The following is a 16,307-nucleotide window of genomic DNA, read 5'->3' as shown; positions in this document are numbered from 1 at the left end:
CCAGGCTCCAGAGTTTTAATTACGTTCTTAGAAACAATAGGAACATCAGTTAAATGGACACACAAAAACTGCACACAGAACTTTAAAAGCTGAATTGAACGAAAATGTACAAAGAAAAATCAAATATTTTGTTTTCTAATCAAATAGATCACATATTCCAACTTTGTTATGCTTAAAGTGAGGATGGCCCGCCATTCATTTCTGCTTGGCCACTCCCTTTTTACTTGCAATTCTTTAAAAGTAGTGCCATTGTATTTATAGTTGCTTATTAATCCTATAATATACACACAATCACCAACAGTCGGATCGCCATTTAAACACTTATTATGCTCACTTCATTTTTGAATAGATTTTACAAAGGACTTTTTTTCAGTCAACACCAGCGTGGCGTCAGCACAGGAAGTCCACTGGGCTGGTCCATCTCCCATTCACACGTATTTGTTCAACCAGTTGAGCATATCCGTCCTGGCCTCTTGGATGCAGGGCTTGTCCGCTGGGTTGATGTCCTCGCTCTTGCGGTGGACAAACCCATGAGTCTGACCAGGAAAGATCTTCACCTGGTAATCTGCCTTGCAGTTCTCCTCCAGCTTCGCCTCGAGTGCACTCACCTGGAGGGGGCAAGTGAATGTGAGCTTCAGCTCCGTCGATATGCAATCCACCATGGGTTTTTTTTTTTTAAGTGCAATGAAGGTGGGCGGCCCACTAACCTGATCAAGTGGAATGACTTCATCTTTCTCCCCAAAGATGAACAGAGTCGGGCTCTTCAGCTCGTACCTGTCTTCTCTTTCGCGGACGATTCCTGCGCGGCGGACAGAATTGTCAAAGATTGAAAGTTTAATCACGTCAGGTTTGCAGAAACTCACTGACACACCGTAGACAGACACTCCGGCTTTGATCTCGGGATATTTCAGGGCAAGGTAATGCGTGGCGACCCCTCCCCAGCAGAAGCCGACGGCTCCAATGCGTTTGGCTCCGCACTGATCCTTCAGGAACCTCAGCGCTGCATCTATTTCCCTGAAGACGGATACGGCATGAGAAAGATATTTTACCAGTGGATGAGAGCTTTAATATATGTGTGCTCAGCGGGCCTTTTTTATTTTTGAATAATTGGAACTAATAACACTGAACATAAGCAGCATTTGTAGTTACTTGTTAATGTTTGTTGGTTTTTTGTCCTCAAGCCACTCTTGAAATTTGGACCAGTCGCTGCTGGGACTCCATGGCTCCTTTCCGACATAGAAGTCAGGACAAACAGCCCTGATCAGGACAACACAAACAAACATTTAAAGGGCAAATCGGCCACACAAACACAAACTGTCAGCACTCCTTTCACTCACGTGTATCCATTGGCTGCGAGCATGTCCGCCATGTATCTGGTGTTGGGGAGCTGCCATCCGTAGATGTCTTGTATGACAATGATGGCTTTGTCAGACGCACAGGTTGGTTTCACCACATAAGCCTTGGTGTGCTCGAGCTCGACCTCGTGACCAAGACCCCCATAGTCGAGCCGATCACCGATATCGCACGGACAGGGTCTGGCCTCGTTTGCCATCTGCAGACAGGCAGGAGAAAACAGGCTGGTATGAATTCCCTGCGTTTGAGCAGGCGACACTGACAAAGCATTTTTGTGCAACTAAATCGGAACAGTTCTCCTCGCGTGTCCCCCCCCCCCCTTGTCTGGCGCGCAATCAATGCATTTCAAAACGAATTGCATGCATGTCTCAGAAAACGAACCGCTTGGTGTCTGTTCTTCAGAGATGAGGCCTCTCCACCTCCTCCAACGGTTTGTTTGATCTTTTCTAAAGTTCAAGCTTGTTAAGCCAGTCCACTTTCGTAAGATCAACATGGAAGTATGAAACTCCCCCTGCACCTTTCAAAATAAAAGCGTATATATTATATTAGATTTATATTATTACAATTTCTTTTTAGATTACAGTCGCAACCGAGTAAAACGCAAACCCATTTTAAAGATAGCATACCACATTTTAAAGTCCTGTCTATCTGATATTGTCTCACATGCCCAGAGCACATATTATATAGTCGCAACCAAATACGCTTACTGTTGGAACCTGTGCGGTCTCAAAATGAACTATGAACCACTGGCATTATTCAGAGACAGGGTGTGGCCCCACCCACGTGACCATCGTCTGCTTCAAAAGACCCATGTTCTCAAGTCGTTTGTCCGTGCAAAGTGATTTCATTTCCTCTTGCGTGCTGATTTCACTTGGCCCTTCTTTTAAAAGGCACCGCTGGGATTCGAACCCAGGATCTCCTGTTTACTAGACAGGCGCTTTAACCAACTAAGCCACGGCGCCGCTGATGCCACCCACCAGCCCATACCCGCTCTCTCCACTCCTGTCCAGGGTATCGACGCAGTATTTTCAGCCGAAATACTGGAGCGTAAAGTACCTAAAGCGGCTGAAGAATTTACTTTTTTCTTCTTTTTTTTTTTCTTTCTTTTTTTTTTTTTACTTTATTGATATGTCAGTGGATTCCCAGCCCCGCAGATGGTGGCTCAGCATCAGCATCAGGTGGAGAAGTCTCCAGAAACTCCAGACTCAATCGGCACAAGTTTGATAACGAGAATGACCTGAATCCCAGTATTAAAGTCCTTGTACAACACAGAGTCGGCTCTCGTCCAAGTCATTGCAGACCTCCACCCTCCCTACATTTTATGATCATTCTTTAGGAGGAGGATTTTCCAGACATACCATAAAGGAAGAGTCTTCCTTTATAGTATGACCCTAGCACTGCATGTACACTGCAAGTGTGATAAGAACGTCAAAAGAAAACTGTTATGCTTGAAATAAAAACTTGTTTTGTTATAAGATGCCTTCATATATTATAAGATCACAGATGCAGAAGATAGGGTTGCACAGAAGCAGACGTTTCGTTTCCCAGATGGCAGATGGGAAAGCTGAAAAAAGAAGACTGAATTACTATAAATCAACAACTGAATCAATGCAATGAAATGTAGTTTGTGTGTGAGTTTCGTCCAGCAGAGGTCACTGTCTAACATCTATGGCTTTTCGGCGTGATGTTCATTTTAGACATTAAAGTAAATACTAATACTTTACCTTGCTGGAATACATGTATAGCGTTGTTATGTGTTACAGTTTAATTTAGGCGCATAATATTAACTTTAGGAAATGTTCAGCTTAACCTTCACTGACGAGGCATGTGCGGGGGAATGGTCGTGGTCTGCCGTAAAACCTGCGCTGCTGCGGTAAAGCCAACCAGTTGTGACACTTTCACGGCTACGTTGGCTAGCCGTAGCAGTGACGTTAGCGCATGTTAGCCAGCCCAACGAACCGTTTGTGACTTGGTTTAAAGTGGCGTTCGAGCAACGCGGAGAATGTTAACTTTATAAGTTCTTCAGTCTATCGTCACTTGCCGCTGGACGACAACACCTGTTATTTCGTGGAGTTGTGTCGACACAACGAAGGGGAACCATTGCAGGGGAACCATTTTCTGATCGTCAATGCAGTCAACACTAGGATACTATAGTCGTCTCGCTAGCTCGCCGTGAGCTAGCTCAATGATACTTTCTCTACCGTGGATGGGTTTACTCTAAGGTTCGAGTTTCTTTGGAAGAAACGGCGAACGGTGACCAGCGATCAACATGGACACCGCCGAAGAAGGTACATTTGCGAGGATGTTTGTTTGTTGCTAACCAGCAGCCGCTGTTGGCTTACTACATTTAGCTTGTGCACAACTGACTGCCAACCAAGGCTGCCGACGAGCTGGCCTTCTGATAGACAGCTCAGCCGAATGCACACCGGGAGCGTCAACACCTGTCACTGCAGTGTAGATTTTTATTTTAAAACGACAAACGGCGACAGCAACTATGGACGGCGTCTCTGTATCTTGACGTGCTAGATTCTTATCATGTTATACAGTTGCGTGCATCAGCCTTGTGCGCCTGGGTTTGATGCCTCTGTGACACCTCCCTGTCGCCAAACTCACTGTTTACTGCACATCTCTAGCTTGTTCTTGATGTTCATTATAAATGACGTGTGTGTGTGTGTGTGTGTGTGTGTGTGTATAGCGGATATCTGTCGTGTGTGCCGGTCTGAGGGGACCCCAGACAAGCCCCTGTACCACCCTTGTGTCTGCACTGGCAGCATCAAATTCATCCATCAGGAATGGTAAGTGCCGTCAACAACACTGTGTCGTCTGGTTTTCCCAACGTTATTGTCACCCAAACGGTCGTTTTTGTTTTCTTCATTGTAATGTAGAGACACACACACACACACACACACACACACACACACACACACACACACACACACACAATACATGCCTGCACCTGTGGCTGCATACACATCAGATGTAGGCTCCTCAGTTTACTGTTGCCCTCTATGCGTCGCTACAGTTGTTGAAATTTAGAACTTGTCTAGTTTCCCCCCCCCGTCTGTGTGTGTGAATGTGTGGAGAACACACAGTTCTGACTGACGTAACACCTGTATGGTTGACCCTCTGCCCTGAAACGTGGGGCCCTGGAGGCCTGCTCTGAATATGAACTCACACCACAGTCAAACTTGACGCAATCCATTTTGAATGTGTTCCCGCTTCCCCATAGGTAAGGTTTGATCAGCCGCTGCAAATTTTTTTTTATGCTCTATCCACGAGTTTGGTGACAGAACGGCGCGTAAGCATTTTGGGACACGATTCCTTTGTTCTCATCGGCCCCGTTTGTCCGCCTCACTCGTTACCGCCAGGTCAGATCCCGGGAATTGAAATTCCCAAGCAGAAGAGGTCGCGTCTAGATTGTTCCATGGTAATTGTTCAACCATATTATTTCCCAGCTGCCCCTCGCAGAGTTTAGAATAACAGCCCATTGTTTGGATAGTATAGCTGCTACTGAGTATATCGGGTGCTGCCGATAATAGAACGCCGTCTGAGGCCAATATTTGAGCTTGGAACGATGTGAGGTGAATTCAAACTGAAGTGCCACCTTGTCCTGCCTTGGTCCTGCGATAGTCATTTCATGCTGGGATGCATATCTGCAGTAGTTTTACGCGACACGTTTGGTAATCCCAGAGTCTGACTATGTTAGACACGCTGGGCTGACGACGTTATTATGGGCAACACACTTCCTCATATTTGGTCAGTTGCAAAGTGATCCACTCCATTTGCTTGGCCGCAAATCAAATGGTGAGTGTTTTCTCCGTGGCTGGAACAGGGTAGGTGCCTCCGTGCTGTGAAAACAACAGAGGCACCATCGCACCTCCAGCTGCTGTTTGAATGGCCCCGTGCAGGTTGGAATGTTGTCCACTATTTGGACCTGCTGGTCACGGGGAGTTAAATACAGCCTAACATGGTGACACTTGGTTGCTTTTTTACAGGCTCTCTCCTCGTCACAAGTGGACCTGCACTTTTCATAAATCTCACTGTTTATTATTAGCAAATAAAATCCAGCAGTAATTTATTTTTAGGCACTTCCATTAATAACCAAATGCGGCATTTGGCTGTCAAATCAAATCTGAACTTCAAATGAGATCATGCATCCAATTTGTTTGATTTATTTCCCTGTCTTTTATTGCAAGAGGAAAATGGGTTTCCACCACTGTGCGTGTGCATGTGCAGCGCACGTGCAAGTTACGCGTGTGTATTATGTGTTCAGATTTCTTCGCGGCTACGCTGTAAGTTGTTGGCTTATGTTCTATTTTCGGCCTTTGCTCTGCAGTTTGGTCCAGTGGCTGAAACACAGCAGGAAGGAGTACTGTGAATTATGCAAGCACCGATTTGCTTTCACGCCAAGTAAGTACTCCGGACGCTGAGGGATTATCCACTTCAACACAACAAACGGCGTCAAGTTTCCTCAGCAATTGATTAAAATGAACACGCATGGGTTTCCTGTTAGCCACCGTCCGCAAAACGTTTGGCATCGTTTTTGCTTAAGAATGCATGCTTTTGTCAACTGAAACCGGAAATAATCACTCTGACAACGTTTGGTTCTTCTCAGTCTACTCCCCAGACATGCCCTCACGCCTGCCTATCCAGGACATTTGTGCTGGCCTGCTGACCAGTGTGGGCACGGCCATTCGCTACTGGTTCCATTATACACTGGTGGCCTTCGCTTGGCTTGGGGTGGTCCCCCTCACAGCATGTAAGTACCGTTGGCTGTAGGCTCATATGAATTGACCATTATTTAAGCTACTCCTCCGCTTTTGTTATGGTTTACTATGGAGATAATGATTAAGGACTTAAGAGCCTACTGCAAATTTAGTGTCCGTACCTAACTCCAGTGTTATTTATTGTGTTGTGCTGTCGTCAGGTCGCATCTACAAGTGTCTGTTTACCGGCTCCGTGAGCTCACTGTTGACACTGCCGCTGGACATGCTGTCTACGTGAGTGCTGGCAACAAGACACCACACACTCTCAGGAGAATTATTCCCAAGCTGTCGTTGTTACCTTGCCTCCAAACCTGAAGTGATGACTTTCAAATTGATGTGTCAGCCTTTATTTTTTTTGTGTCTTAAAATTCTGTTTGCGTCCCCACAGTGAGAACCTGCTCGCCGACTGTCTTCAGGGCTGCTTCGTCGTCACCTGCACCCTGTGTGCGTTCATTAGCCTGGTGTGGCTCAGAGAACAGATTGTCCACGGCGGCGCTCCTCAGTGGCTGGAGCAGCACCAGCCGCCACCAGCGAACGCAGCCGGCCAAGGGCATGAGGTACCGTGTGCATTTTGTGACTCCTGACAAGTGAGGTTTTCTTCAAGTTTTTAGCATTTTTGACCCCCTTTTTTGTATTCAAGTCATCACTAATTAATCAGAAGCATCAGTCTTGTTTGAAATTGTCATTGTCTCCAACAACTAAAAGCAAAATCAAACCTTCTGCATCCTTTCCCCTCCCGTTTAGGCACCGGCTGCAGACCAGGGCGTGGCCAACGAGGCCCCTGCGGCCCAGCCGGCGCCCCCTGACCCTCCGGCTCAGAACGAAGCTGAACCTGAGCCCCCCGATGTCGGCCCAGACCAGGGCGACGATCCGGATCTGGAAGAGGACGAGGGCGGAGCTGCAGAAGACGCAGACCCGAACAATGGAGCGCAAGGTTGGAATCTCAGTCTTAAATACGTTTTTATCCTGATAACTGATGCCTCTGTTTTTCGGTGCTATCGATGACGGAGTGCCTGCCTCGGTGACGATAACGTGAAGTTAAATGATGGGGTAGATGGTTCGGGTTGACATCAGTTATTGTTGCCAAACGGCGAGATCGTCCTTTGTGTCTCTTTTCTGTCTTTTTCAGAGATACACACGAATGCTTCACCATTTCAAACTTAATTGCTTTTCATCACAAAAAAATAAAACTAATTTGTGTGTTTTTCTTTTTAAACATTTATTTTCCAATTTAAAAAAAAACAACACAATTTGCATGATGACTCGCAAAGCGCTTCCTGCTAGTGCTTCATTCATCAGTGCGTAATTAACGTGAGAGTGATGAAACTGCGTGTCTAAAAGCCTCTGTAGCGCTCACTCGACACCGCTTTGTTCTGTTTTATTAAGGATGACGGCCTCATTTAGCTGCGCACTTGACAAAGAGGCTTCACGATAGGTTTCCCACATTAGACTCGCGGTTCAGTTTCCCCGCAGGTGTGAAGAAGAACCTTTTAAAAAGTTGCGGTTTCACCCGTAACATTACCGATAAAGCAGCAATTGAAACTTCCGTATTACTTTTTTTTTTTTCTGTGGATTGTGGTCATATGCTCTTAACAGTCCTCCTCCCCTCCTCCCCCCCTAGATGACATGAACTGGAATGCCTTAGAGTGGGACAGGGCTGCAGAGGAGCTCACCTGGGAGAGGGTCAGTCCCATTGACGTCGCTCACCTCCCAACACTCGTTTATCCCCCGATGTTAACTTTGCAAAAAATGATCTCTTTTCTTTCTGTGCAGATGCTCGGCCTGGATGGCTCACTGGTGTTTTTGGTGGGTATTTCGAATAAATAGACGTCATTGTGTCATTGACTTTAATTGCTATAAAAGGCTGCCGACCCTAAACCTCTTCCCCTTCTCGCCTCTCCTCTGCAGGAGCACGTCTTCTGGGTCGTGTCTCTCAATACACTCTTTATCCTGGTCTTTGGTGAGTCTACGGAAGCGAGTCACGCAGCAATTACTCTGAAAAACAAGCAAGAGATAAAAATCTCAGAAAGTGATTTGATGGGCTTTTTATTCGCTGCTCTCTCACGTTGTCATTATGGCGTTATTACACAGGAATAGACTTTCCTTGAAGAAGATCTTTGATTTATTTTTATTTTTTGGTTTGTCTATCCCTCTCTTGCCTCACACAGCGTTTTGTCCCTACCACATCGGCCACTTCTCCGTCGTGGGTCTTGGCTTCGAGGAATATGTAAGACACACCCCCTATTGTTTCATCACTTGACTGCGACATGGCTCCTTCAGAACTAAAACCATTTCCTGCTTGGTTGCGACTTTGTCCCTGTCCTTCAGGTCCAGGCCTCCCACTTCGAGGGCTTGATCACGACCATAGTGGGATACGTACTGCTGGCCATGACCCTCATCCTCTGCCATGTATCCTTCACGCTCCCAACCTGAGATGCATGTCACACACACACACACACACACATTACAAGCATGCAGCTACGCTCTGTTGTGTGTTTTGCTGCTGAAAATGTTAAGGATGATGACGATTGATTGATACTTTATTCATCCCTCAGGGGAAATTCACACATTCCAGCAGTGTACAGAATTAAAAGCATGCAATAAATAAATAAAATATATAAAAAAAAAAAAGCTGTGTAGGTCCTTAACGGCTGTCTCAGGGACTGGCTGCTCTGGTCAGGTTTCAGCGCTCCCGCCGTCTGCTGGGCGTCTGCTACATCGTCGTCAAGGTACGTCCCCGCCCCAGTTAGGCCGGGCGCGTCTGTAAATTGAAGGAATTGAACATTGCACGGTTGGTCTCGTTCCAGGTCTCTCTGCTGGTGGTCGTGGAGATTGGCGTTTTCCCACTCATCTGTGGCTGGTGGCTTGACATCTGCTCTCTAGTAAGACGCTCCCCCCCCCTCTCCTGTCTGGTTGACAGGGCAATTAGGTCCTCCTGTATTATTTTCAACATTGAATTTCTTCCTTCGATTAGAAATGTGTGAGGCTTATGTATAAAGCGAAAAACAACATTTAAGCAGACAAGCCTGGATTTTTGAACACTCTCGCTTCACCTTCTTCAAATATTCACGCGTCGTCACTTTTCCACACTGACTTGCCCAGCAGCAGGAAACCGAGTGCCTCTTCACATCCAGTTCCTAACTTGGCTTGTTGACTTTTGTAGCGAGCGAGTCGCAAGCATATTTGTTTTAATGATCCCACTGAACCGGACGGATTGACATCCAGCAGTTAAAAGGAAAAAGGGATGTCATTATTTATACAGGACATTGAAAAAATAAAGCATTGAGAAGTTTATTTATTTAATTTCAACATCTTTCAGTGAGTTGCTGATTGGAAGTTGAATGAATTGCAGTGACCCAGGTAATGTTTTGGCCATTATCTGGGTCATCTGCCATTCAAAGCTTACTAATAAAACCAGATTCACTCCATGTGTTAAGTCTAAGTGTTCTAATATAGACATTACTGTTGTGAATTGGTAAAGGTAGCAAGTCAGAACTAGAGTCTGACCTGGCACGTCATGCCAGCTGCCACGCTGTGACAAATAAGTTAACGATAACGGTGAACATCTAAAGCGTCACACAGAAGGTGAAGATGGACTCAGCAGCCGTGACGCGATTCTTCATTTTTGCACAACTGTTTATTATGCATGGCGCATTATGTAATCTAGCCTGGTGAGCGCCAGTCACCCCTGAACATGAAATATGAATCGCCGTAAAAAGCCATGCAGTCAAACTTTACCCAGCGTAATTTTTGCCCCTCACCCTGCAGGAGATGTTTGACGCCTCGCTGAAGGACCGAGAGCTGAGTTTCAAATCTGCCCCCGGAACCACCATGTTCCTGCACTGGCTTGTGGGGATGGTCTACGTCTTCTACTTCGCTTCATTCATCCTCCTACTGCGAGAGGTGAGAGCCGGCCGTCGCCATTTCCAGATCGGTCGTTTGGACATTTTTAACAAACCCTTCTCAAATGTTTTGCCCCCCCCCCCCATCAGGTGCTAAGGCCAGGAGTGCTGTGGTTTCTGAGAAACCTCAACGACCCCGATTTCAACCCGGTGCAGGAGATGATTCACCTCCCCATCTACCGGCACCTGCGTCGCTTCATCCTGTCCGTGGTGGTGTTCGGCTCCATCGTGCTGCTCATGCTGTGGCTGCCCATCCGGCTCATCAAGCTGCTGCTGCCCACCTTCCTGCCGTACAATGTCATGCTCTACAGGTAATTAGCAGGAGAATCAGAATATCAGCCTTGTTTGGCAAACAGGGAATTTGACTCTGGGGTATCTTAGCTGTCTGTGTAGCTGAGGAAGCAAAGTCTCCAAAGAATAAGAAGCCAAAAAGAGTCACTGAAAATACATAAACTGCACACCTGAGATTGTGAATTGCGCAAGTGTGATTTATGATTGTCCAAGTGTACAATCGATGTGGCCCAGTGGTTTCCTGAGTCTCCGTGACTGTCAAGAGTTCAGTTCAGTTCAAAGGAAACCACCAGTTTCCTCAAACTCTTAAAGACTTTTGCAGATTAGTTTCCTTGTAACTGAATGCTGCGTGTTTTCCTGCAGCGACGCTCCGGTCAGCGAGTTGTCGTTGGAGCTGTTGTTACTCCAGGTGGTGCTGCCCGCCCTTCTGGAGCAGGGACACACGCGCCAGTGGCTCAAGGGCCTGGTCAGGGCCTGGACAGTCAGCGCTGGATATCTACTGTAAGTACCTGTTTGCTGCAAGCAATGTCTTTTCTTGTCTTTTTTTTTTTTTTCGATCCAGCTCTGCCAAGTTATCCAAAATTAGATCAGAGATTTTTTTTGTTGTTCTTTCCTTCCTCACATGGTGAAATCCATCTCAACCTCCTGCAGGGACCTGCACTCCTACCTCCTGGGGGAGCAGGAGGACAATGACGCCAACCAGCCGGTCAACAACAACAACAACAACAACCCTCCGCCCGGCGGCCACCACCACAACAACAACAACCCAGCGCCGGCAGTCGGCGAGGGCCTGCACGCCGCCCACCAGGCCATCCTGCAGCAGGGGGGACCGGTGGGATTCCAGCCCTACCACAGACCTCTGCGCTTCCCCTTCAGGGTGAGAAAGGCTTAGCATCCAGCCAGAGAAAAGAAAAGTGGCTTTACTTTTCCCTGTGGAAAAGTAAAGGCACTTTTCAACAGAGATGGAGAAAAAAGAAGAGTGTCAAGTGAGAGTTTTTTAATTAGATCTGGCGTTTATTCTCTGTTTCAAATCGTTTTTATTGGGTTAAAGGATCTTGGATACATCGTTTCATTGTACCGGTGTTCATTTTCTATAAAACAAAAGTGTTGCAAGATTGTATGAACATAAATGTTCATGAAAACAATATATAATAAATGATAATAAAATGTAAATAAATAAAATAAAGAGTGGAAAAGTTAGAAATAAGATTGCGTAGGAGTTTGGCACGGACGTTTATCCTCAAACCTTGTGTTGTCTCTTTTTTCCAGATTGTGTTGCTCATCGCGTTCATGTGCATCACCCTGCTGGTGGCCAGCCTCGTGTGTCTGACCCTGCCAGGTGAGATGGAGCCCTGTAAATCCACAACCGAAGCCAGAATTGGAGGCTTCCGTCTTCATGCACGCTACCGCTCATGTGGTCCTTCTTGAAGTTCTCCATAAAATGCTGGTTTATATCCACTGCCTAAAAATCACAGAAGGGCAGTGTTTTTTTAAAATTTCTTTTTAACTTTTTTTGAGTCACGGCACCTTTTTTTTTTTTAATTGAAAAAAATCCCATGACGCCGCAAACTAATAGCCTAATAATGACATTATAGTCCCTAAATTTATTTATACTCTCTCAGTATCAAACTTGGGCCTGTTTTGATGCACACAAAGCTGATATGGGAGGATTTGAGGGAGGAAAAAAAGGCTCAGCCATTCCTTTTAAAGCACAGGCAGTCCACAATGGAACTTTTCTTCACACATACAAACTGTATCACACATAAAAAGCACATTTAATTTAAAAAACAAAAAAACAAAAGTTATAATGGTTTTAACTTTACTTTAAAAAACAACAACTTTAGAGTGCAAATTACTGGGATAAATACGACCCTTTCATTCATTTTTTTTATTTTACATTTTTTTTCTTTCCAAGACTTATCTCACGGTATACCAGTGTGCCGCAACGCAGCAGTAGGGAGTCGTTGAAGAAACGCCTGATGTGTGGTTTGTGTCTTTCAGTGTTCACCGGCCGCTGGTTGATGTCCTTCTGGACGGGGAGCTCCAAGATCCACGAGTTGTACACGGCGGCCTGCGGCCTCTACGTCTGCTGGCTGTCCATCCGTGGAATCACAGTGCTGCTGGCCTGGATGCCCCAGGGACGCACTGTCATCTTGCACAAAGTCAAGGAGTGGACTCTCATGGTACGAGTCGTTGAGCAGACGTCGTTGGCGGCGGCCACTGGCGAGTTGCCCTCTCCTCTTTTCGCCTGTTAAATGGCCTGCAGCGGCATCGTCTTAGTGCAGCGCTGTCATTAAATGGTCGGCTGCATGTTACAGGCATCAGCCTGTTAAAGTTGCAGCGTCCCAAACCCTTCTTTTTCCATATGGGCTTTTGTACCATAAGGAAGTAACCTGACCGTGAAACACCTTTTCTACTGCTGTTTGTGCAGATTCTGAAGACGCTGGTTGTTGCCCTGCTCGTGGCCGGAGTCATCCCGCTGCTGCTGGGTCTGCTGTTCGAACTGGTCATTGTGGCTCCGCTCAGGGTTCCGCTGGACCAAACCCCCCTCTTTTACCCTTGGCAGGTACGCTGTTGCTCTCGTTTTCTCTTTGTGTTGATCGCACAGCAAGGGTGCGCGCATGACGCAGCTCGCAGCTTTATGGCAACACCCACAGCCACTCTATTTCAGGGCTGTTTTACTGGATCAATGCAGGGCTAACAAGTACAATATGTAACCTTTCAGTGAGTCTCACGACCCATGAAAATTATATTTTGTCAGCATTCTTTTTTCATTTTTTAATTATTGTCGATTACATTTCTAATCTACAGGACTGGGCTCTTGGAGTTCTCCATGCCAAAATCATTGCTGCTATCACCCTCATGGGGCCTCAGTGGTGGCTGAAGACTGTGATTGAGCAGGTGTGTTCAAAATATTTGCATTTTTGATGCACAAGTACAAAGGAGATATGTTTTTTTCCCCAGTTTTACATGAAAGTGATCCTGCTATGTTAAATTGTCTTTTATTCGCGCCATCTATTTCATACACTTGAACTGCACACCCCTGCCACACCTGTTTTGTTTTTGTTTTTTTTCTGACTTGGACAGAGCACTTAACAACTTGTTTTGTTCTGCGTACTTGTTAGCTAATGAATAACTACTCTTTGTCCTCCCAGGTTTATGCAAACGGGATACGAAATATTGACCTTCAGTTCATTATACGCAAACTAGCGGCTCCGGTCATTGCAGTGCTGCTGCTGTCGTTGTGTGTGCCCTATGTGATTGCCGCCGGGGTTGTGCCTGCTGTTGGTGAGTGACTGATCTCATCCTCTCACAACTGAGACTTTTTCGCAATAGTAATTGTTTGCAGCCACACTTGGAAACAAACAAATATTTGCACATCGTTGTCACACCGATTACTGTTAGCTAGTCAGACTTTTGTTGCAGGGGGTTTTCTTTAGTCCGTGCATCACATTCACAACACATGACTTTTCCAGGAGTCACGCCAGAGATGGAGATTCTGATGCAGAGGAGGATCTACCCTTTCCTCTTGATGGTGGTGTCCCTAATCGGCATCCTGTCCTTCCAAATCCGACAGTTCAAACGCCTTTATGAACACATCAAGAACGACAAGTAAGAGTTTTTTTTTTTTTTTTTACCTATCCTCGCTTAAAAAAATAACTACTCTGCGCAAAGTACTTTGATATGTCAATGCTATCAAATATAGCAAAGTCACTCGAAAGTTCTTTCCATTAAATGTTATTATTCTCTCGCTACAGGTATCTGGTTGGACAGCGACTTGTCAACTACGAACGAAAATCCAGGGGAGCGACTACAGTCCCGCCCTCCAACCCCGTCGCAGAGTAGATTTTGTGTTCAACGCTGCCACATTTTCGCACCCGTGACGCTGCGTGCATCCTTCTTTTCCCTTCCGAAACCCCTTGGAGTTTGTATTTTTTTTTTTTTTTTTTTTTTTTTGGAGGGGAAACCCAGACCTTAGACTGCAATCCTTTATGAATCTCCACTGCATCTTGATAGATGTCATTCGGCTCCTTTCATTTCCTGCTGCGCGCATCAATGTTTGCAACGGGAAATGTATTGAAAATTATGGGACAGCTGCGCGAATCCGCTCCGAGGAAACGTGGACGGCAGGAAATTTTAAGTTACAGGTTTGATCGGAAACATCTGTATCGTTCATGCCTTGCTTTGTAAAGTGCTGCCTGATAATTGTACATGTGTAAATACTTCGATTGCAGACTTTGTCTTAAAAAAAACAACAACAACAAAACAAAACATGACAGATGTGGATTAATGCAATGACCATTGTAGATCTTAAACTGTATGTATAATTTATTAAATCAAGTTGACAATTTATCATTTTTTGTTCACGTTTTCTCTGAATGAGCCACCTTTTCAAGGGCGTGGCAATTTTCGCAAGAGAAAACTGTGCAGACTTGCATTACACTTGATTCAAATCTGTGTTGTTATACATTTATAAATCACATTTTAGATTAACAAGCATTTCCTATACAATTTTCCTGTTTTTCTTTCTCTTCTCCATCTTCTGATCAATACTCAAACGGAGGCGGTGCGACTGGCTCGTCCTTTTGCACGAGAGGCGATTTTAGTACAATTCCAAAATTCTCTGCCAACATCTCCGCAACCTCATCATCCTTAATTTCCCTGGTTGTGGATTTCCCCTCGTTGCCCGTTCCCTCCTTGGGAAACTTGACTTCGGTCAGCTTGCGGCCGAGATAGGTGACCCTCCCGTCTGGCTTGAAGACTGTGCAAACGGTCTTGCAGAAGAACAGGGAATGCGGGGAGCTCTGGTGGTACTCGCACATTTTAGCAAAGTCCTCCACGTGCCGGGGTTCGAGGGTGAACTTATAGAGTTCTGTCCAGTCTCCCATCACCCCTCTGTTCTCCTCCTGCTGCCACTCCACGAACCGCATCCCCGAGGCCTCTCTGATGCGGTACACTCTGTGGCCCTGCTCCTGGAGGCCACTGTTGTCCAAAGACAGCGGCGACCAGAAGCCGGCCACCCCCAACCCAACGTCGCACAGCCAGTGGTGCCCATCCAGGGTCACCATGTTGACGAAGTGATCGAAAGGTGGCCCGTAGAAGCCAGAGAACCTGCTCTTCACCTGCGCGGAGAGGACCGTCACCTTGAAGCCCACCTGGTTGAGGAGCCAGGAGAAGAGCCCGTTGTTCTCGTAGCAGAGGCCGCCCCGCCGCTGGTTCACGATCTTGTCGTACAGGATGGCTGGGTCCAGCTTCATTCGTCCTCCGCTGTGCGCGGCGAGGTTTTCGAACGGCACCGACAACTGGTGACAGGTGTGGAGCGACCGCATCACTTCCAAACTGGGCTCGACCGGTCCCGAGTAGTTAATCCGCGATAAATAGGCTCGCACGTCCATTTCAATTTGAGTCATGTTTTTATGTTTTTTGTTTTGTTTTTAAAAAAAAAAATGAGAGAGAAATGGCAAAAAAAATAAATATTTTTTTAATCACTAAGGACAAGAATCAAAGAGTTGATGTTGTCGCGAGCTTTCCTGGGGCGGGAAAACAATTTTTACGTCGTCAATTTTGTATATCTTGTCTCTGGCTGTCTCCCGTACATAAGTCATTCAGGCGACCGTGGTCCAAGCGTTTCGCATGCCCAATTTATAGAGTTGACTTCCTTATCCCTGACTTTTGGACGACAAGCGGTTATTATGGGCGTGTTGACGTGTCAACTGTCCGCCCGTTTTCAAACAGTTCTTTAACGTTCCCGATGGGGAAAAAATACGTCAAACCAACGTCTCTCTATTAATTGTGCGGAGTTTGCTGAACTCGTTAAGTTAGAAGTGCGCTATAATAATTGGAATGGCCTAAATTATGTCATTCGAGTGGTTTAGATTCGTCGCCCTTGCAGCCCGGGTAGGCGTAAGTGTTGTTTTGTAAGGGGATGTGACTGCAGAAAGAAATGGGTTTTGTGGTACGTCTAGCTGAAAACACTTTTTTTGTACACTGCATC

The 16,307-nt window shown here is 46.1% G+C and overlaps 3 protein-coding genes and 1 non-coding gene across 5 annotated transcripts; 1 reads left to right on the top strand and 3 right to left on the bottom strand.

Annotated features, from left to right (window-relative positions):
* Positions 1-32: 32 nt before the first annotated feature.
* cmbl (carboxymethylenebutenolidase homolog (Pseudomonas)) lies at positions 33-1,660 on the bottom strand. Of its 2 annotated transcripts, XM_076051125.1 has the most exons (5): positions 1,338-1,660; positions 1,150-1,257; positions 872-1,014; positions 708-799; positions 33-608 (listed from the first exon to the last, which is right to left on the bottom strand). In XM_076051125.1, the coding sequence occupies exons 1-5, from the start codon at positions 1,550-1,552 to the stop codon at positions 429-431; spliced, it is 738 nt and encodes a 245-aa protein (XP_075907240.1). In that variant the 5' UTR covers positions 1,553-1,660; the 3' UTR covers positions 33-428. The 2 variants fall into 2 exon arrangements, 1 of the variants encoding a protein (XP_075907240.1); XR_012929455.1 differs by lacking the exons at positions 1,150-1,257; positions 1,338-1,660 and having other exon boundaries at positions 460-557; positions 708-932.
* A 581-nt stretch (positions 1,661-2,241) lies between these two features.
* trnat-agu (transfer RNA threonine (anticodon AGU)) lies at positions 2,242-2,315 on the bottom strand. The gene has a single exon. It is a non-coding gene; the product is annotated as a tRNA-Thr (tRNA).
* Positions 2,316-3,187: 872 nt separating this feature from the next.
* Positions 3,188-14,665, top strand: marchf6 (membrane-associated ring finger (C3HC4) 6). Its single transcript, XM_076051074.1, has 25 exons — positions 3,188-3,641; positions 4,049-4,148; positions 5,690-5,763; positions 5,969-6,112; positions 6,281-6,353; positions 6,508-6,676; positions 6,864-7,053; positions 7,741-7,802; positions 7,893-7,925; positions 8,028-8,079; positions 8,288-8,346; positions 8,448-8,528; positions 8,780-8,848; positions 8,927-9,001; positions 9,888-10,022; positions 10,112-10,332; positions 10,676-10,813; positions 10,964-11,189; positions 11,582-11,651; positions 12,314-12,495; positions 12,744-12,878; positions 13,124-13,213; positions 13,468-13,600; positions 13,789-13,924; positions 14,071-14,665. Exons 1-25 carry the CDS (start codon positions 3,623-3,625, stop codon positions 14,156-14,158), a joined length of 2,754 nt encoding a protein of 917 aa, XP_075907189.1. The 5' UTR covers positions 3,188-3,622; the 3' UTR covers positions 14,159-14,665.
* LOC142904777 (arylamine N-acetyltransferase, pineal gland isozyme NAT-3-like) lies at positions 14,275-16,215 on the bottom strand. The gene has a single exon (XM_076051075.1). It carries the CDS (start codon positions 15,721-15,723, stop codon positions 14,860-14,862), a length of 864 nt encoding a protein of 287 aa, XP_075907190.1. The 5' UTR covers positions 15,724-16,215; the 3' UTR covers positions 14,275-14,859.
* Between the last annotated feature and the right edge of the window lie 92 nt (positions 16,216-16,307).

Source organism: Nelusetta ayraudi, unplaced genomic scaffold, assembly GCF_046127955.1.
Source record: "Nelusetta ayraudi isolate G7.1 ecotype Tasmania unplaced genomic scaffold, CSIRO-AGI_Nayr_v1 ptg000132l, whole genome shotgun sequence".
Lineage (NCBI taxonomy): Eukaryota > Metazoa > Chordata > Actinopteri > Tetraodontiformes > Monacanthidae > Nelusetta > Nelusetta ayraudi.
The sequence above is the reverse complement of the archived record's forward strand: the minus strand, read 5'-3'. Positions and strand labels throughout refer to the sequence as shown.